Genomic DNA, 20,912 nt, shown 5'->3' with positions numbered 1-20,912 from the left:
ACATAAAATTAAATAAACAATTTAATTAATTTAATTAAAATTAAATATTAAACATATTGTGTATAAGGAACCTGTGCCTTTGATTTAATTGGGCAGGAGTACCCAAAGCAGTTTGGGTAACAGCAGAAAATAATTAAAAACAACAAGTACGTTAGCCTCTGGGTACAAGAAATAGTTGGGAGCCTCCTCTTGAGAAAGGTTTATTTAATTAAAATTAAACTAATCTTTGGAAAACATTTGATAAGCATTTCATAATACAAATCATAATCCAAAAAATGAGACTCAGCCGGCCTCTCCACAATATAGGAAAATCATGTTAAATAATTTATCTCTAGCAGTAGCTACTCTCTTCTTTACACATACGTACAAATACACACACAGCAATTCAATAGACAACATGTTCAGTGAGTTTGAATTTTAGGTAATACTTGATTCACCTACAATCCACATAAATATTAATAAAGTACATCAAACATATTATGTTCATAGCAAGAATTTAGAAGATTTAGTGTTTGATTTTGAACTAGGTGTGGATTTTCAGAGCTAACAAGTCCCTATCAAAAAACATCCTTTCTGCGAATTTATCTACAAGGAAAATTCAAATGTTTTGGCAAGTCAATATCTTGGTTGGTCACTACTAATATAACCCAAAAATATAGAAAAAGCTGGGTCCCCAGGTCATCCACAGATACATTTAATTCGCAAGGTAGCATTTAGTGCTTCATGTTAGGAGGGAAAGACCATTTACATTCTTATTGCTTTCCTCTGGTTTGTGTGACAGGATCTGATATTCAGTTGCAGAGCATTAGATAAGATTAGACGAAGACCACAAAAGAAAGACAGCAACAAGCCCATGTATGTGTTTCCCCAATAACTGTTCCTAGGGCCTGATACGCCAGAATCTCCAGACATCTATAGTCTTTATCAAAGTAGGGGCCATTTAGACACCTATGGCCTGAGCAGGAATATTACCAAAACCAGCTGCTTTAAGCTCCAATTCCAAAGTTACTAAATGCAAGCCTCCTGGTTGACAAGTGCCCACAGATATAACTCAGAGCCTAAATTGTCCACCAAATTCCAATTGTCCACCTCTTAAACATCTGCACCCATAAAGGAACATCAAAGTTAGAACATTCATTAGCACAAATGATTCTCATCACTTTTATTTCAGCATATATAGTAACTTAGTCTATCAGCAAGGTTAAAATATTTTCTTATATCCTAATGATTCATTATAGATAAAACAACTATATTCACCCCAAAGATGAGCTGGGAACATATAATAATGCATTTTATTTTGTCTTTATAAACAGAAGATTTTCCATGTCTATCCTGACACCAAATCATATTTTTCAGTGGTCATATGCATATTAAAAACTATTGTTATGAAATATACATACCCACAGGTGTCATGCATATAGAAAAATCTGAGTCAAAGCTTGGTGTTGCTATAGCAAGGTTATTTCATAGTGCCTTTGCTCTGTAAAGAAAGCCACAATAATATACATCACGCTATTTTATAAGCAATAATTCATAATGGCAACTAACAATTAATCCTGCAATATCAAGCATTCCTCCAAAAATTCATCTAAGCTTTTAACCATTTCTCTAATTGGTTCAACTTTTCTTTGATGGAAAGAACAAAGTACCTTTGGAGGCTTCCAGTTGGGCCGAGAGACAGGGCGATCCAAAGGGTGGCCTGCTTAATACCAGACTTAAAATAGGAAGAAAAAAATTCTGGAGACCTGGCAGAGCTAAGAAGCATGCAAAGCAAAAGATCCTAAAGCCATCTCTAGCCCAATTAACTCTTTCACATATTTATTGGAAAAGGGCATTTAACCCTTCAGAAAACACCAAGCAAAGATCCTCGTGCAGCCCCGGCTTCTTCAGCCAGGACCACAGCTGCAGCAGGGTTCCCCTCTGCCATCCAGGGCTTGTCAATGATGCCCTTCATTTGCATGTCAATCCTTTTACATGATTAATATGTATTTATTGACCAGGAAGCCTTCCCAACCTAGGACAAAGGCAGACAGGCAGTTCTCTTTTATAGGGCAGCCATAACTTTCCTGGCAGGACTGACAATTGTGCACAGGAATAATTCCTTTCCAGATAAAAAGTTCCCACCATTCAGACACATAGTAATGGAAGGAAAACAGGCTAAACTGAACACTGAAATCTGAAGGGCACCTCTCTGCTCCTTTTGCCATAAGGTGATCTGTGTTCATTTCTTACTACCTCAGTCGAGGAGTGTGGACAGGCACCTAGAAGACCAGAAAAAAATGACCCCCAGCCTGGGAATTTGGATCTCTTCTGCTGCTCATGAAGGTCTCTAAGGCAGAGGACTTCCCACAAAGCTAGGCCCTAGCTTGAACCCTGGGTTACCTGAGGGAAGGCACCTGCCTCCTTCCAAACATGAATCTAGAAATGGAAAGAAACTGCACCCAACACACCACATGATGCCACTCTTCATGAATCTTTTATCCACTCAAATAAACATCACATTTCCCAGATTGACATGTGGAGTTTTATTTATTAAACAGCGAACTCCAGTTTTAGAAAAAGATCAGCCTTATGTCTACCATTACAGATTCCCAGAAATTCTCTCCTCTTCCACCCCTTCTCTCCTCCCACATAAGAAAATAGAAAAATAAAAGCCAAAATGGTCAAACCGTGGCATAAACTTCCATTTTCGCTCTGACATCTGCCTCTCAGAAAGTCAGAGATGAGATTCCAGATAATGTTTAGAAAAACTGTAAGGGATTAGTATGACTCTTGTTTGTCCTGGTGCCAAGGATATTGAGTCAGATAATCCAAGAGGGTTTTTTTGTTTATTTTTTTGTTTGTTTGTTTTGTTTTGTTTTTTTTTTTTTGAGACAGAGTCTCACTCTGTCGCTGAGGCTGGAGTGCAGTGGCGTGATCTCGGCTCACTGCAAACTCCACCTCCCAGGTTCACGCCATTCTCCTGCCTCAGCCTCCCGAGTAGCTGGGACTACAGGCGCCCACCACCTCGCCCGGCTAGTTTTTCGTATTTTTTAGTAGAGATGGGGTTTCACCGTGTTAGCCAGGATGGTCTCAATCTCCTGACCTCATGATCCGCCTGTCTCGGCCTCCCAAAGTGTTGGGATTACAGGCTTGAGCCACCATGCCTGGCCTTTTTTTTTTTCATCTTTATCCTGGGTGGTTCTGGGACTCATTCCATTTGATCGTGGCTTCCCACCTCTGTGCATATGAAATCCTTGACCCCACAGAGAGGCTGCCAGCTCAATGACTAGGGTTCCCAAGGAAAAGTACAAGGAGCAATCTCCTTTATAAGGTCCTTCACTATAAAAAATAATATCAAAAAAGAGACTTTCTCTTAGGTTGAAGAAATTCAAGACCAGCCTCTGCATTTTCTCTGACCTATACCCTATCAAACTAAGAGGTTAGGCACATGGTACACTTTATAGGAAGACCAGCCATTAGCCTGCTCTCCACCAAAATCAGGCCCAGGAAAGGTGAAGGAAAGCAGTTTAAACAACCACATTGCTGTCTCTTTGACTTTAGCCAACTCTTATTTCACTGTCATTTTTACTGAAACTGGTCTACATGTATAGACTATGCCTAAAAGAATCCCAGAAAGAGTCCTAGAATTCCAAGAATGTAAGCTTCAAGGACGAGGCTTGCAATGGTGAATTTATCAAAAGCAATTAAACATAAAATGGGCCCAGAAGGGTATTTCAAATTTCTGCCCAAGTTTTGCCCATGCAGAAATGTGATGCTTATGATGAAGTTATTTTCCTTAGTAATAACTCTGAAGAATGTCCCAAAAATAGACCAGGGAGTCATTTCAGCAGGGTACCCCTCTGGCTTCATCCACTTTATATGACACCCAGAAGGCAGAAAGTCACTCTGTATCATGTCCTTACATGCTCCATTCCAAATCCAAGGCCACACTTCTGAAAGTTATCTGGGACTGCTCCACACAACCACATTTCAAGAGAATGTGGCCATCAAAAATGTAGGCACATCAAAAGCACCTGAGAAGAAACACAAGGATGAGGAGGGAAAGTATCAAGGAAAAGCAACTATCATCTCTAAATTCTACAAACCTGTGGGTTCATTTTACAGATGGCATACGGTGGAAGCAAGAAGAAAGGTTTTTTGTTTTTTTTTTTTTCCTGAAGCTTTGACATAATAAACTAAGTCGTGTGCACCTAAACCTGACTTTGTTTTTTATTTCACAGATTATAAATTCAACTGAGTTAACCAATCAAACTTGTCCCACAGGAATTGCCTTGACATTATGGAAGTTAAGAGATGGGTTCTGGCATATTCCAAAACACCCAGGCGTAGCCTTCAGAAATTCATTCCGTTCAAATGATATCTGGGGGCACGGCCTCCTGGAACATCAGGTGTCCATCCCACAGGGGCCCACCCCAGTACCAAGAACGTCACAGGCACTTGGTTTAAGCCAGGTTGCATGATTGAATAATTAATGAGAACCCAAGGAAGGTTTCATTCTGATGTTTGTCATCATTAGAATCCAACCTCTGTTCACTAAGGAATAGCTTTTGCTTTAGGTTTTCAACTCACTGACCACCACCTCAGGCATTTGGTGGGGGCACATTTTAGGTGTGAAAGAAGGGTTGAACACTCCTCTGAACACCTCAACTCACCCTTTGGCCCCCTCCTCATCTAATTTTGCAGGCCATTAATTCGGAATGGGCATGAGAGCATTTTGGTATTTGCTTTCACATTAAAATGACTGAGTAATTAATGAAAGTTGGCAATTGTTCAGTCAAACAGCAAGCCCTCTCTCGGCCCTTCCCAACTTAGTGCTGTGTGTTCAAATAGACTTCATGTTGTACCCCCTCAACTCGGCTAGCCTCGCCTTCCCTTATAGCACCAGTGGGACCTCCCCAGGCTCTGTGGGATGATCTTGCTCTCAAAAAACCATTTGTCCTATCCCTTTTAGTCACTGAGGACCTTTATGGTGAAACTGTCCTTACCCATTAAGGGCAGACAGAGCAACCAAAAGGGCCCTACTTCCTTGCATACTAGAGACAAGTCATTGGCTATATAATAAGGGAGACTGTATTATCACTTTTAGCCTGGTCCACGTTGACACCCCAGGCAAACTCCCATACTTGTGTCTGTAAGATGTTGTCTCAGAGCAAGTCCCTCTAAACAAAAGCAGCGCTGGCACTCTCCCTGCAACCTGTGCGTTGGGTAAGGTGGGAGGAAGTGGGGCTGGTGGCCCCTCCTGGCTACCTCCACCCCCAAAAAATAGCTTTTGTGTTACAGGGGCTCCCAGAGTGGGATGGCCGGAATGTGGAGACGCCACTGCGTTGGAGTTAATAACACAGTGTCACAAAGGAATTTAAGCCTGAACTCTGGAAATTCTCTTTTAGGAGCTTATACTTTTCCTTCTTCAAACTTCTCTGTTCTGTCTAAAAAGAATAAAAACCCTTTGTTGTGTTTCCTGCCGGAGGCTATATCACTTCCTTCCAACTGTCCCTTGTGAAATGGTCAAAGCATCCCTGATCGAGGAGGAGACAACCGCCATATCACAAGGTGAGTTTTGTATTCCAGAGGTTCAAAGGCTCTGGATCTGTTTCCAAAATGACCCACCCTTTCCAGGGGGGTGCTGCCTGCTCTTACGGGCTGTATTTGGCAGACGTGGAAATATAAAACAGCCTCACCAAAGTGCTTACTATGGACACAGACTCTTGGCCAAGCACGGAAAAGGTTACAGGGGTTGGTGTAAGGTTGGAATGGGAACGTGAATGAGATCCAGGATGTGGTACATGGGACTCCTGGCTCTCCCAGTGTAATGCGCCCCAAGTTCCCCTGGATTCCACTGAAAATAAGGAGTGGAAAGGTGGGTTTCGAGTGAGGATAACCAGGATCGTCACACTCACATAAACACAGAACCTCAGGGATCTTCAGGGCTGACACCCTGGACGCCCACCACTTTCCCTAGCCCCAAATGTCTCAGCTCTCAAGGCGGGGCCTCTGAGGCTAGACCGCTGTCCCACCCAGGGATGCTTGCGGACTGCCACACTAGCGAACGCGCAATTCCCTTCCCCAGGGAAGCAACGGCAGGGGCTTTCCCCGACGGCGTCTCACAGCCAAGTGAGCTTGTGAACACGGAGACGGCTGAGGATCCGAGACAAGGAGCTCGCTCGCTCGGTTTTTCCCGGGCTGTGTTTGCCATTCGCGGGAATAAATGAAGCATCGGTAATCTCCATAAAAGAGCTTTCACGCTTCATTCTCTGAAACTAAGTTGAGGCTTAGACGGAAAGGAGAAAAGAGACTTTTAATTTAAAGTAATGATCACCAACACTCGGGTGCTAGAGGGTCTCTAGGGGAAAGGGGGTCCCTACCCCACCCAGGGTAGCGGGAGGGAGGCCGCCTCGCTGCGCCTCGCTGGGCGGGCCATGACTTGCTAGGATTGGTGGGCCAAACCCCAACTCCGGGAAGCCCTCAAATAACTCTTCCATGGGGAACCGAGGAGGTGGGGGAGCCTAGGGCGGAAAAAGCTGAAGAGCCGTGGTCCCGTGGTCCCGGAGAAAAGGAAGTGAGCAGTCTCAATGGAGGCCCCAGCCTCTCCAAGCCCACTCTGCAGGCAGCAGCGACTTCTTCCTGGGGCAAGAGTCGCGCACTACCTGCGGGAACGTCCGCTGCCAGGGCGCCTCTCCCGGCCCCAGCGCATACCTGGTTCCCTTCCTTGTGGCCGGTCCTGTCTGGGGCCAAAATTTGCACGCGATGGGCACAAAGAACTCTGCGCCTCCTTTCCCTACCGCCAAGCCCTGCGCTGTCGGAGAACCCAAAATAGTTCAACTCCGAAAAGGAAACTTTGTTAACTTCTGGCTGAACTTGGCACGGGGTAGGGGAGAGTGGGCAATAATCTCTCCATTCTCCCCTCCACCAACACCCAGGGTCCCTCACTTACATCGCAGTCCCCAAGCCAACACTCGACTTGTCACTTAGCACCACAACGCAGTCAGCCCTGTGAGGACACGAAGAATGGATATGAAACTCGAGTGGAACTAGGTTCAGCCATCCTCCCTAGGGTACCTACGGCCCTACTCCCTACAGAGCTGTGAGCCTCTGCCTGCTGAGAGGAGGGCACTTGGGCGGACCTGAAGTTAGGAGGCCCGGGGTGAAGGCCAGAGCTCGATCTGCAGGGATAGAAGGCGCGGGAAATCCAGCAAAGGATGGAAGAACAGTCCCTGCCAGGCCGCGGCCTCCTCGCCCCCGCCTGCCCGGTCTCACCCTTCTGGAAGTTCCTCCAGGCCTGGGTGGGGGCCGCCCAGGGAAGGCGCAGAGCTAGGGTGAGTTGGCACCGCTAGTTTTAAAGAAATCCTAAGTAAACAGTGAACCCGAGCAGAAAACCTCAGCTTTGTCTGGTGGAGAGAACTGGCCACATAGCTCCAAGAAAGGAGAGGAGAAGGACAAATCTCTGCGCCCTGAGGATGGTGGCCTTATTGGGGAAAGAGGTGGTGGGGCCAGAGCTGTTCTGCAACTTCCTCTCGCCCCCCGCCCCCCCCCGCTCCCTCAAAAAAAGTATCCTGCAGCGAGGATTTCAGAAGGGGCTCACCTAGTGCAGGAAAGTTCAGTTGGCAGCCCTTCGCCAGCAGGTCCTACCCAGCCGGCACCGAGAAGGCAGGCGCCCGAGCCCTCTGACTCTAGTGGCTCAGAGTCGGCTAAGGACTGGCAGGGCGAGGAGCTGGTGGGCCGAGCCAGCGAAGGTTTGGGCTGCCCGCGGTGTGTATGTGTGCAAGAGCGCGCGCCTCGTGTAACCATTCAGGACAAGTTAAAGCAACACAAATAAAGTCAGGTCTCTTTAGCCTTGCTGTCCACCCCTCCCCCCGCTTCCTGGTTTGACCCCGGCCCGGCCGCTCCGAGGCCCAGTTTGCGCAGCGGACATTGCGTGGCGACTCTCAATACGAGGGGAAGGGCGCTCCCCTTTCCCCTGGTAATACTCCGGGAGCCCCTATTCGGAAGCCCGAGAGTCAAAGGGATACAGGGGTGACGGGAGAGCAGCAGGGGACAGCGTGGCTGCACCCAAGGTCAGCGCTGGTCCCCATGTGTCGGCCGGGGGAGGGGAGGGGAGCGGACAGTCGGAGCGTTCGGATATCCAGTTGAGCCGCGGCGCGGGGAGGCCAGGGGCGCAAACTCGGAGGCAGGACTGGGCGACGAGGAGAGAGGGAGGGCCGGGAGCCGAAGGGACGCCCGGGTGCACCCCGCGGCAGAGGCCGAGTCCGAGCGGCCGGAGAAGGCTGGTCGCAGAAGGTCGGCCTCCGGTGCAAAAACGGAAACCTTGGAGCAGAGGATGAGGAGGAACACAGAGGCGGGAAGCCCATAGAAAAAGATGGTGAGGAAAGAAGAGGAGACTCCGGCCTAGACAAATCGAAACTGTGCAATGAACAGTGGCCCGGGAGAACCGGGGGTGGGGTGCGATGACTGGAGCCTGCGGCCCAAGCGCAGCTTTCAGACGCTTGCCCCAACACTGGCGCGGGGAGGCGGCCGGGACTGCCTTTCTGCGCCCGTCCCTGGAGAGCGGGTGGGCAGGGCCCGCGCCCCGCTCTGAGCAAGAAGATTTGGGGTTTCGCGGTTCCTGGGGTGGGGGGGGGCGAAGTGCCCTCAGAGACCTCGGCGGAGCCCCAGTTGCGCTCCCATCTCCTGCCCCCACTGGAGAGAGGGGGTCCAGTACGGTACCCTCCTGCGGCCTGGGCTGCGCTGACCGGAAGTGCCTGGAAGAAGCGCCCTCCGCGGACCGCGCCGGCCGCAGGCAGCTCCAGTCGGGTTGGAGCAAGGTCAAGATGCCCGGATGGGGCGGGCCGTTTCGGCGAACCCAGTCTGGATGCAGGTGCTGGAGGAAAGTGTGAGGGGGCAAACTGCTGATTGTGCGGGGAGAGCGGCATCTTAATCTGGGAAAAGACCGGAATCTCTTGGGATGCTAATCTGAGACCCGGGTGGGAGGTGTAGAGTAGGGGTGTGTGAGCAGGAACTCGGACCTGAGTTACAGAATGAGAGGGAAGAGGGCTGGAGAGATGCTGAGGCTACTCCTAGTTAAGACTGAAGGAGAGGAGGAATAGCCCTTCCCTCAAATCAGTGCTCCCCCCTGTTCCCCCAGGTGCCAAAGTCCAGGACTAACGTGGAGACTTGACTCTGTGCTATGCGACTGCGAATCCTTCTTCCATTTATGATAAGTAACTACAGTATAGACTTCAACGTGATTTGGTGCGAACTTAGCAGGACGACCCTGGACCTCAATTTTCTTATCTGTAAGGTGGGAATTATAATAGGCAATACACATAAATGTATGTGGTTGAAGGAAATAAATTGTGTTAAATGGCTAGCAATGTGCACGGAAGGCCCTCGGTGAGTAATAATTATGCTAATTTTGAATTTCTGGGAATGGCATCTTCTGAATTGCCTGCACTCTGCCAAATGGACAAGTCCTGTACCTGGAGGTGAAGGGGCGGGGGAAGGGCAAGGAGAGACCTGCTGTGGTCGTTACTGGGACTTGCTTTTGTTTTCTTCAGGATTCAGTATTGAAATTGGGAGTGTGGAGGCGGCTTCTCCCCAGCTCTCTCCGTCTAGTTTTCCACTGTGTTCTCTTTATCAGATGGCAGAGCCGTGGGTCTCGCTGCAGGAAATGGTTGCTGTCAGGACCCGGTTGCTGCTGTTAGGGCCCAAGCCCACTCTTGCAGTAGCTGTGTCTGAATCAGAAATTCTCCTGGGTCCTTTCTGTCTTTGGACTCTCATCTCTCTCACAGGACGCTCCCGCCCCTCTGCCCTGGTCCTGGAGGCCTGCAGACCAGGTCTTCAGGAGGAAGGGAGGATGCTGGCACCCCAGATGGAGCTTTCTCCATATGCTTGTTTGGTGGCAGGGGGCAGAGAGGAATCTGTTGCTGGCTGACAGTGTCTAACTTGTGTCTGGCTTTATACCCCACTACTCAGCAGAATTGAGGAGGGGGAGGCGAGTACTCACTAGTCTCCTCTACAATCCCCTACCCCCTCCTAGCACTCCCACCCACCTGCCTGCCCAAAGCAGAGTCACAAGCTGTTGATAAGAATACTCTCTTCAGGATGTGTGTGCCTGCACACACACAATATATTTCTGCTTTTCTATTGGGTCACACATACCTAGAGTCTTCCACTACTATAGCCCGAAATCTTCCCAAGTGTCCTCAAAACACCCCACCCCCATACCCGTGGGGAGAATTCCAGAGTGGAGGGGCCCACTCCATCTCCAGAGTGGCATCCAGCTGGAAAAGGCTGTATCTGAAGCAAACTCAAGGAGTAAATTGTAATGGCCCATGACTTACCAAGCCTCTGAGAAATCTGTTTGGGATGTTTGCCTCCTCTCACCCTGGGCCTGCTCCAGCCCCAAGAGCTAGAGCTGGGAGGGCACTGGATGTACCTGCTGGTGGGAGAGGGTTGTAGCATTGGGTCTGTGTCTGAGCACAGGCACCTGGACTGGACCAGCTGCCTCCAGGGGAGAGGGAAGGCGCTGCCTCTCCTTTTGGTGGCTTCCACAGGAAGGAGAGGGCACACAGGTCTGTCCTGATCACTGGAAAAAAAATGTCCTTTCCCTCCCCTGGCTAGGAGTGAAGCCCACCAGCTGGGGCATGCAGATGTGTCTTGGACACCAGTATGTGTATTCCTGGCTCATGTATAGTTGTGTGCCAGAAACTTCTACACAGGCAATGTCCATGTGCTTGCTGTGAATGCACTATATATTGGTCCATTGACATTTGTATACATGCCTATGTTTTGCATGTGTGCATATGTATGCACATGGGTGTGTGCATGCTTATGCATTTGTATGTGTGGAAGTGTGTATATGTGTGCATTGTGCCTGCATGCATGTTGACATTACCCACTTGATGGCACAGTGAGAACAGGCCTGAACTGATAGGAAATCTGAGGACTTTGCCTCTCATTTGCCTTGTGCTTTCTCTTGGGGCACTTTCTGTCTCATGATTTTGTAATTCAGGAATCCCTGAGGAAACTTCCAACACTGACACTGCATTAAAAGACTGGCCTAAAGCATTTGGGGAGGGGTGGAGGCTGGCAGAGTCCCTAGCCCTTCCCCTTTCTACAGGTTGCCAAAGAAGAGAAACCCCCTCCCCAGAGTTCAAAGTGAGAGAGGACAGTGGAGGTTTCTGGTGGGAGTGAGGAGGGATGAAGATACTCTGCCACCTCCCACAGATGGGGATGAGCATATTCTTCCATTTGAACCCAGTGTGACATCCAGACTAAAAGGGTCCAGGCTCTGAGGTGAAGCTGGAGAGGACATCTGAATGCCTCCCTGCCCTTGTCTGCCTCACTCCCCTGTATGGTGGAAGCAGAGGATAGTGGGTTGGCTAGATTGCCGGAAGAATGGCCTCTCTCATTCGCACAAAGGAAAAACCAGGCTGACCATGGAAGGAATTGATGGCCACCCCTGACAGAAGCTGCGGTAGACACTTTCATCCAGGGTGCAGAGTCTGGCCCTGGCCTGCATCTCCTGGACCTCTGGGAGTCAGCCAAAGCTCACCTGCCTTGCAACTTACCCTTTTGGGGCCTTTTTTGTACTGAATGTGTGTGTTGGGGTTGGGGGTGTCCTGGGGCACAGTGGCCTCCTCCATGGTATTATCTCTGGAAACCCTGCCACAGGTGACAGATGGGTGTGGGGCCCTGGGAGAGTGCAGGCTAACAGGCCACTCCTCTATTCCCTGGGCAGCCCCATCTAGGGAGCTTAAGAACTGGGTACACATACACACACCCACAGACATCAAACAATCACTGCTAGAGGCCATATACCCAAAGCACACACTTCCACCTCCCAAACCTAAATAAATATACTCAGTACCATGCCTATACAAATGCCCACACACAGTACAACCCACGCATACATAAGCCCACGCAATCACACCAAGCAACCCCACACTCCCAAATACCACAACACCCTCTCCTTCCACTTTCCTCATGCCTTCCCTCAGCCCCATCCATGGCCTTCTCCCTAACCCTACTGAAGAAAAGAGAGTTTCCAGCAAGAAAACAGAGACCTTTGCCCTCAGAAAGAACCAGGGATCAATACTGTTTAGACTCAGCTAGCATGTATTTCCTTTTAGACTGAGGAAGATTTAAGTTTATGGTTCAATTCAATCTTTAAAAAAAAAAAAAAAAAAGGAAAAACAGAAAATGAGGAAGTTGGGATGGCGTGCTCAAGTATTTATTTCGCTGCATCCCCAGACCTTAATACACAGGCAGCTCACTAAGCCAGCCTCATAAATCAGAGAAATCAATGCCCGTTTATGATCATTATTAGTTTCTTTTTTTTAAAGGGCGTGTAAAAAAAGGTCCCACCAGAATCCTCCTCCACTTCTCTACTCCAATCAGAAAGAAGGAAAAATGGAGAGAAGATGGGAAAGTCATCCTGGATGATGGCTTCAGGGCCTTGGCCAGATCCTTGAGGTAGATGCGACTTAGACACCCATAGTCAAGGAGGAGGCACAAACAAAATGTTTAAGTTCTCAGAGCTTCATGTTCTTTCACTGAACAATGAAGAAAAATCCACTTGCCCATAGTGATTGGAAGATTAAAGGAGATAATGGGCAAGAAACCAAATTACATAATAATGACACTCACGTCTGTACACTTTACTGACGCAATCATGGGGGTGAGTGACCACCTTCTCCCCCTCTCACTGGGTTAAAGGGAAGAGCTCTTGGCTTTGATCTCTTGGATAGAGGAAGGGGAGCATGAGGAATGGGGTGGTTCCTGGAGTCGCTGCTCACACTGGCCTCTGTCCCAGCCTCTGGACCTGGCGGTCTTGGGGGACTTGGATATCCTAAGGGGCCACAATAGGGAGGGGAGAAGGGAGTGTAGCCAATTCCCAGACATTCAAAAATAGTAAGGTTCTCCAATATATAGAGTTGAGCATCCTTAACATCACATCTGGATGTTCTGGGAGGGTGAAATGGAATGGGACTCTTCCTGAAATTCTGAGACGGCTGTATGAAGGGAAGGGTGCTCCAAGACCCAGGCATCAGACTGTTTAATAGGAAAGCCTGCAAGGCTTGAAAATTCCAAGCCCACTCTGCAAGGAAAGCAAAGCACAGGCTTTTGACTACCAGAAAACAACTCCCCTGGACCAACCCCAGGGAAGGGTCCAGCTCGCTCCTTCTAACTCTGCCCACAAAGATTGGTTGAGCACCTATTATACGCAAGAGTTACTCAACACTCCTCCAGAAAACAATGGGCAGATGGAAGGAAGGAAATTAATTGCAATAAAGTTGGGAACCCACAGCAGTGTCAAATGCACTCTCCAATTCCACTCCAGGCCACTGAGCCCCCAAACTCTTATGTAGGGATTTAGAGGAGACCTAGGCTTCCTGGGATTGAGATCTAGCCCTGTTAGTTCCCTGGCCAGGAGCGAACAGTACATTGGGCCAAATCAGGGGAAATTTTTCAATAAAAAAGGTGGAATAACTAGCCATTATCATTTCACACAAAATCAATCCTGCAAAAACAAGAAACTCAAGCGAAGAGCACAGAGAACAGGGTTCTCACACGTGCACAAACCCAGCAAACACACCTGCAGACATTCCAGTGTGCAAACACAAATTCATGCATGTACGCACAGTGAACTCACACACATCCAATTGTGCATCTCATTAGAGAAGAAAATCAGTTGCACAGTCCTCACGGGTACAGGAACACACAAAAAACTGGTAGGAACTTAGGTGCACCAATATCTGCACATTATCATATATGCACACAAGTATGTGTGGACACCTGCCCGTCTAGCTGCACACGTATGGGTATATACATACATATTGCAGAAGAGAGAAAATAATGTGGGAGTGGAATTTACAATTTTTAAAAATCCTGGACAAAGGAGAGAGAATACCTCCTGAGAAGGAGCCTTCCCTTCCTCCCCTTAACTTCTTAAGGTCTGAGAGCAGCTCCTGCCTTGGAAGGATGGGCCCCAGTGTTAGCAGCAAGAGGCCAGACATTTCCTTCTGGGAACCCAGGGTGTCCTGAGGGCCCTGGGGGCTTCTACGTGCGCCCCCCGCCTTGGTGAAGAAGAAAGTTAGGCTTTGTTGGGATGCTTAAGGGAACCCTCCTAGGTTTAGGGCCCAGACACAGCAGACCCGCGCCCACCTCGGGTTCCAGGCACTCCGAACAGCTTTCCCAGCATCTGGGCCTTCTCTCCTCCCGCATTGTGGGACCAGGAGATCCGAGCCCCGCGAGACTCCGCTGGTTGCCCCCGGACCTGCTGCCTCGCCAACAGAAGCCCTCCCCCAAACGAAGTGCAGTGAGTCCAGGCGGCCGAGAGGCCATGCCAAAGTGCCCCTCGCCCAAGCGGGCTGTTGGGTAGGGAGGAAGGCAGGCCCCCTTCTATCTCTGGATGAAAAAAATCTGCAGCAAAACCTGCACCAGAGGGAATAAAAGAAAAAAAGAAAAAGAAAAGTGCAGGTTGGAGTGAAGAGCAGGCTGTACAGGAGGAGGCCGCTGCTGGGCTGGGCCTGGACCGGTGCGGGGAGCTGCCGGGTAACCCGGGCAGCATTTCCGAAGCCAGGACTGGGTTTGCCGGCCTTTGAGTTCCCTTGAACGCAATCGGAAACCAGGCGTGTCCCGCCAGACCCTTCAGACCCAGGCCAAATCCGCATCTGGGCCGTGCTTCCCCTTCGCCCCTGCATTCGTTGTGCGGTGATCGCAAGGCCCCGCCGGCTCCCGGCCCGGCGTGCGCAGGGGCGCTGAGACGCTGTGTGCTCGGACCCACGCCCTTCCCGAGCCCGCAAACAGGAGGGCCGCCAGCGCTCGTGAGCACAGTGTACACTTTATTTCAGACTACAGGTTTCTGAACATAATAAAATCTTTGGCTTGTAGCGGCGGTTCAGTCTCGCAGTCTGTGGGGTCGTATTTCTCAACAAGTCTTCGGAAAACGAAAGGGGGGCAGAACAGACAGACCGACAGAAGGGGCCCAGGAGGTGGGGGAGAGGAGGTGGGCAGACACGCAAGGAAACACACTCACGCACACAAAGAAAAGTCCCAGAGAAACCAGGGCCAGCGATGCGGGTCGGGAGGCACCGGAGAAGCAATGACATTCAAATGAAAAAGGCAACGAAAACGAAACTGGGCCGGGGGCAGCGAGGCAGAGGGGGAGGGGATAAAATAATTATAATAATTATAATAATTATAACAATAATAATAAAGGAGATTAATAAAAATGTCCAGCAAATAGAGATCGCTACACGTATGTGTTTTCCTTACCTGAAATTAAATATATACAAGGTCGTAAGCGGTTTGGCTAGATAGAGCTTTAAGGAGTTCGCAGTTTCGTCCCTTATACTGTGAATAGAGAATAGATCTTATTTTTCGATAGCACCTGTCCGAGTCTTTCTCCCTTTTCAAAAATGCTGCGTTTCAACGTCATTGTCCATTCTGAGGCTCTCTTTCTGTCTCGCTCGCTCTTTTCCCTTCGCTCCCTCCCTCCTTTGAGCAGATGCTTTCTTCCCCAGCTAGGGGCCGGGAGGCGACGGCGGCGGTGCCGGGAGGCGGCGCGGGCACGGCGGCCTGACCGCGCGGCCCCGGCCGGTGGCGTCTACTCGCTCTCGTCTTTGTCCTGGACCGTGGTGGTGGAGTGGTTGTACAGTCCCTGGGCCATGAGGTGCAGCGCCAAGCCGTTCTTAATGCCTGTGGCTTTCTTGATCTTGGCGCGCTTGTTCTGGAACCAGATCTTGATCTGGGACTCGTTGAGGCTGAGCTCCTGGGCCAGGGTCTGCCGCCGCTGCTCCGTGATGTAGCGGTTTGCCTGGAACTCCGCCTTGAGTCTCTGCAGCTGCTCGGCGGTGAACGCCGTCCGCGGCCGCTTGTCCTCCTTCTCGTTCTTCTTCTTCTTCAGCTTCCTGGTGCGCGGACCTGCAGCGGCGGAGAGGGCCGGAGTGGGGGTGGGGGTGGGGACGGAGGGCAGAAGGGAGGGGGGAGAGGGCAAAGGAAGCGGTGAGAATTGCATTGCCGAGCTGGGCCGCGAGCCCCGCGCTTCCGGGGCCATCTCGGAGGCCCTGCTGAACCCCTGGCTCCCTCCCGCCGGCCAATCCCTCGATCAAAATGCCCCTCGCCAGACCACTGGGGTCTCCGGGTTCCCTTTGGGAGGGCAAAGGGTGAAGGAAAGCTGGTTGAGGTTGTAGGTGCACCCCACACCCCAATTCTCACAGGACAGTCAGGGACAGACCGAAATCACAGCATTTTCCGGCCAAGAAGGAAGGAATCCAAGATGACCAGATATTTGGAGCTCATCTGGCCCAGCCCAGAGTTGGGGGTCAGGGGCCTGCTGTCCTTACAGCCCTGGAATAGATAGGACTAGGGCAGTGAGGGGCAGGCCCTGGGGGAGTCACCAGCCTACAGACTAATCCTCCTCTCCTCCACAAGAATCGTACCTACAGGAGAACCTACAATAAGATACCATCTGCTTGTAGCTATTGACCCCAGAAAACAACGGGATAGTGAGCGGGCTGGGAGAAGGCTGCTCAGCTCCAAAGTACTTGGTGTCTACCTGTGCAATCCCCCCGCCCCCCCCCCCACCTCCTTGCCTTCTTTCTCTTTGGCCTAAAGGAAGCCTTTTCTAGTGTCTCAGGGATACAGGGACCACCCCTTCTCTGAAGGAGAAGAAAAGGCCCTCATCCATCCTCATGACCCTGGCCCCTGGGTTTTCAGCCTTGCCCCTTGGATCCTCTAACGGGCTGTGTGGGGTAGGGTCTCCCTTATCTGGGTCTTCCTTATCTCCCCTTTGAGCCGCTGCAATTTCAGGATTAAAAACTTCTGAATAACAAAAACAAGCCAGATTGGCTTTCTCTGCCTACTGATGACATCTGCAAGGAGACTGCAGCCCCTTCCCCCATCCATGAGCAAAAAGAAGCAGAGGAAGGGAGACAGGGACAATCCAGAAAAAAAAAAAAAGTGCTTTGACCGCCAGATAGGAATGGGAAGGGGCCACAGGAAACCTCCTTAGGAAGGTGAAGTTCCCTTCAAATACTAGTCTGGGAGGAGGGTCCACTGAGAAAGGAAGGAGGGAAAGCGGGAAAACCAGGATAGGATTGAACTGTTCGTGTGTGCCTCAAAAGCCTGCACCTCTGCCCACCCGCTTCCACACCCAAGTCTTCTGGCATTTACTTGCTGGGTCCTGCCTTGGATAAGGTAGCTTGCTGAACCAAGTTAAGTCCCTGTCAGGCCTGTTCACCTCTAAAACTGTCTGGAAAGAAGGATCTTTGCCGGCATATCCAAACCTAGCTACAGAGAGGCAAGCTGGGCAGCCTACTCCTGGGGCAGGTAAGAGCCTGGGGTAACCAGTTGTCCTATGACAAAGAGTCCAGGCCTAGCATACTGCAGCGACTCAGATCTGGGTCGAGGCTCATCCCCTCCTCCCCCAACTGCCCAAGCAGGAGAAGGAGCTGGTCCCCTACCTACCCAGGCCCATAAGAAGGAAAGTGGCCAAGAACAAAGCCAAGGCCCTCTCCAGAGCAGAACTGGGGTTTAGATTCGTAATTAGCTGAGCGGGGAGAAATAGCCCAGGAAATGCGCACAACCCCAAAAAGGCACCACTGCGCGTTGTGCATCCGGGACATGTTGAAGTGTTGTTGTATGCGTGTGCGGAGGCACGGACTCTTGTAATAAAATCGTAGTCTCCCGGCCAGCCCGAGCCGTGCAGCCTGACAGCTCAATCACTCTATCCATCAGGCGAGTCAATCAAAGCAGCTTTTCGGAGGTTCAGGGAGCCCGACGTGTCAATAACGGGGCTCGAGATGGCGGGAGCTGATAGTGCGCATCGATCCGCGCCCGGCCGGCAGCGGTGGGGCGGCGAGAGACCAGCCAGAGGAAAGCGGCGCGTGGCTACGTTGTTCCCGGCCCCCTGCCGGACCCGGCGCCTGGAGTGCTGATCTTGGGCCAAAGCTTCTGCTGCTCTCCCAGACACTGCGGGCCTGGGCGTCGGGCAGGCCTTGGCCTCCTGTTCCGGAGCCCAGCTCAGGTCTCCTCCTCGGGTTCGCCAAGCGCGAGGGGCACACGAAAATGCAGTGGAAGGAAAGCCGAGAAAAACAGGCCCACGGATGCCAGAAATCTGCTAACTGCTGGATGTGCTGGTGAAAAAAGGAAAGTGCCAGGCAGGGAGGATGTGGGAGCCGTTCTGCGGAGAAGCTACGGAGGAAACTGGCTCTCATACCCTTGGCCCGGCTTTCTGACCTGAGCCTGACCTGTTTTCTCTCCTCTCCCACTGTTTGTCAGTTCCAGAAAACCAGAGGCTGCCAGCACCCACCTTTTTGGCAACTGCCTTTCCCTGGATTCTACCCACCCGGGTCAGACTCTTCGCTACCCGACCAGGGGAGAGGGACGGCTTTCAGACGCTTTCCTCCCTGTCTTCCTCTGTGTCCCCATATTTATCAGTGTAAACGGTCACTCCGCAGAAAATATCAAGATGGTGTTTGTGTTTGTAAGGACACACTGTGAATATAATTTTTCTGAACAAGGCCTTCTCTGGTCCAATCTGGCCCCCGGACGATCCGGCTGGTGGGATTTCAGACACACATCACTAGGCCCAACTTCCTGCCATATCTAAACACCCTGGAAACAAAATCATTGACTGTGTACTTTTCCTAAGAATAATAAAGATAAAAGACAAAGAAGGCCCCAGGGATTCAGAGTTCAAAACCAAAGAATCGAGACTCGAGCCTCCTGTGCCACGAGCTGTAGCTTCTCGGGTGGTGGCCGCAGAGGCCAGGATCGCATAGCTGGGTGAACATTCGGTTGCGGCTGGAACTGGGGTGAGGAAGCAGGCGTGAGAGACTGGAGTACCCGAGGCCGGGTTTGCTCTCCCTAGCGCCGCAGCTTGGCGTTCTGGGGCGGTCCGCGAGGCCAGAAAGCATGGCGCAGCCCGGAGTTGGGTACTCACCGGAGGATGGACGATCCGAATAACGTGTGCAGTAGACCCAGGCGGGCCATACGAGAGGCTGCTGCGAGTCAGTTTTGACCACGGGCCCGCCGTTGGCTGAGCCCATAAGTAGGATGGCGGGGTTGCCGTGCTCGGGGTATTTGGTGCCCTGCGCTCCTGGGCTCCCTGCGCCGCCTCCACTGCCGCCGCCGCCGCTGTCCGAGGGCTTGGCTGCTGCGGCCGCCGCCGCCGCCGCGGCCACTGCCGCCGCGGCCGCTGCCGCCGCCGCCGCCGCCGCAGCCGGGTTCCCAGCTTTAGACGCGCCCGCGCCGGCGGCGGCTGGCTGGGAGCCGTCGGGTGGGCCACAGTTCGCGTCCGGGGCGCACAGGAGCGAGGCAGCGCCTGGCGCCCGGGTGCCCAACGGGTGGACAGGGTCTCTACCTGCGCCAGTCTGGCCTCTGTCACGCTCGACCCGGCCTCCTCCTCCTGCGCCTCCTCTGGCCGCCGCAGCCACCAGAAGCTGCGGTGGCGGCTGCTCCTTTTTGCAGCCGAAGTCCGGCCTCAGGATGTTGTCGATGAAAAAGTTGGTGGTGCGGTGCAGCTGGGCCGCTGGCTGCGGCTGGTGAGCAGGCGCCGCGAGATGCTGAGGCGGCGGGGGCGGGGGGTGTGGGGGGAGGTGCGGGTGGTGGGCCAGGGGCGGCAGGCAAGGCGCCGCGGGCGGCGAGGGGGGCGCGGGCTGCGGGGACACGGGCACGCTGTCTCCATCGCTGCCGCTGCTGCCGCTGCTGCCGCTGGCGCCTGGACTGAGGCTCAGGCTGAGGCCGCCCGGGGTCGCCGCCGCCGCCGCCGCGCCGAGGCCCGAGTCTCGCTGACTTTTAGGTTCCGGCTGCTGTTCTTCCATGCTCGGCCGCCCCGCCGCCCCGGCCGCCGCGCCGGCCCCCGCCCCCACCGCCTCGCTCCCCACCCCACTTTGCCAGCGGCCCGTGGGGGTGCGCAGAGGAAGGAGGCAGGCGAAGCCCCAGCGAAGGCACGGGCGGGTGCAGGAAAAAATCTCAGGCGTCTGGCCTGGATCGCTCGCTCTTATCTAGCAGATAGATCTCGCTGTCTCTCCCTCTCTAATTTGTAGACATCCAGATATGGAGACACTTGGCTATTTCTTTTTTCTTTCTGCAACCAGATTCAATGATTTGATTTAAATGGGGAGTAAGCCACGGCCAAAAAAAAAAAAAATGAAGGAAAAAAAGAAAAAAGGAAAAAGAAAGCAAGAAAAAAAGAAAAAAAGCTCCAATAATTTTTTTTCTTAAAGGGAAAAAAATAGTATTTAAAGTCTAGCCATCTTCCTAGGCAGTAGTGAGGGATTTGACTTCCCCGAGTGTCACGCTCAGCTGTGCCCAGAGCGTGAGGCTGGCAGCGCCTTTAATCGCCTTTGCTTTTTTTGCAGGGAGAGCGCGTCTCCGCCAGCGCCGGGCTGGGTTTTTTTTTTTTTTTTTTCCTCTTTTTTTTTTTTTTTTTCAAATCTCTGACAGCTAGGATCTTTGCACAAACTCTCTCGCTTAAAAAAAAAAAAATCACCCAGGCACACTTTTTGCCTTCAAACCGGAAGCACGTGAGTCAGGGCCGCACGTGTGCGGAGCCAATGGCGAGCCGGGACTCGCGCTGACACTCGGGCCTCGGCCCAATGGGTGCGCGCGGGACTTTGCGGATAAATAATCCGAGGGCGTCAGCCGCGGGCGGAGAGGGGGCGCCGCGGCGCTGGCCCTGTGCGTCGGGTCCGCCCTCCCCCACCCGCGCCCCTCCCCCTCCTTCAGGCCGGGACCGAGGAGGGGGCAGAAGAAACCCGGGAGGGGTGGATTTTGGGATGTAGGCAAATGGAGAAGCAACTCCATAAACAACTTGTTGGAGAAACGCAGGATTATGGGTCTGTGCGCGCCGGGAGCAGGGGCAGTAGGCAGGAGCCTGGCTGTTTTACACCCCCACGCCTAAGAACCTCAGCTCTTTATTTTCT

The 20,912-nt window shown here is 51.8% G+C and overlaps 1 protein-coding gene across 1 annotated transcript; it reads right to left on the bottom strand.

Moving 5' to 3' along the window:
* Window positions 1-14,691: 14,691 nt before the first annotated feature.
* Window positions 14,692-20,462, bottom strand: EN1 (engrailed homeobox 1). The gene is made up of 2 exons (XM_045366972.2): window positions 18,929-20,462; window positions 14,692-15,906 (listed from the first exon to the last, which is right to left on the bottom strand). Exons 1-2 carry the CDS (start codon window positions 19,806-19,808, stop codon window positions 15,590-15,592), a joined length of 1,197 nt encoding a protein of 398 aa, XP_045222907.1. The 5' UTR covers window positions 19,809-20,462; the 3' UTR covers window positions 14,692-15,589.
* Window positions 20,463-20,912: the final 450 nt, after the last annotated feature.

This window comes from Macaca fascicularis, chromosome 12 (genome assembly GCF_037993035.2).
Source record: "Macaca fascicularis isolate 582-1 chromosome 12, T2T-MFA8v1.1".
Classification (NCBI taxonomy): Eukaryota; Metazoa; Chordata; class Mammalia; order Primates; family Cercopithecidae; genus Macaca; species Macaca fascicularis.
The sequence above is the reverse complement of the archived record's forward strand: the minus strand, read 5'-3'. Positions and strand labels throughout refer to the sequence as shown.

Excerpts from the sequence above, each read along its gene's own strand:
- EN1 (XM_045366972.2), bottom strand. The coding sequence starts at position 19,808 with ATGGAAGAACAGCAGCCGGAACCTAAAAGTCAGCGAGACTCGGGCCTC. Across the intron at positions 15,907-18,928 it reads TTCGGATCGTCCATCCTCCG|GTCCGCGCACCAGGAAGCTG; the intron begins GTGAGTACCCAA and ends CCGCCGCTGCAG.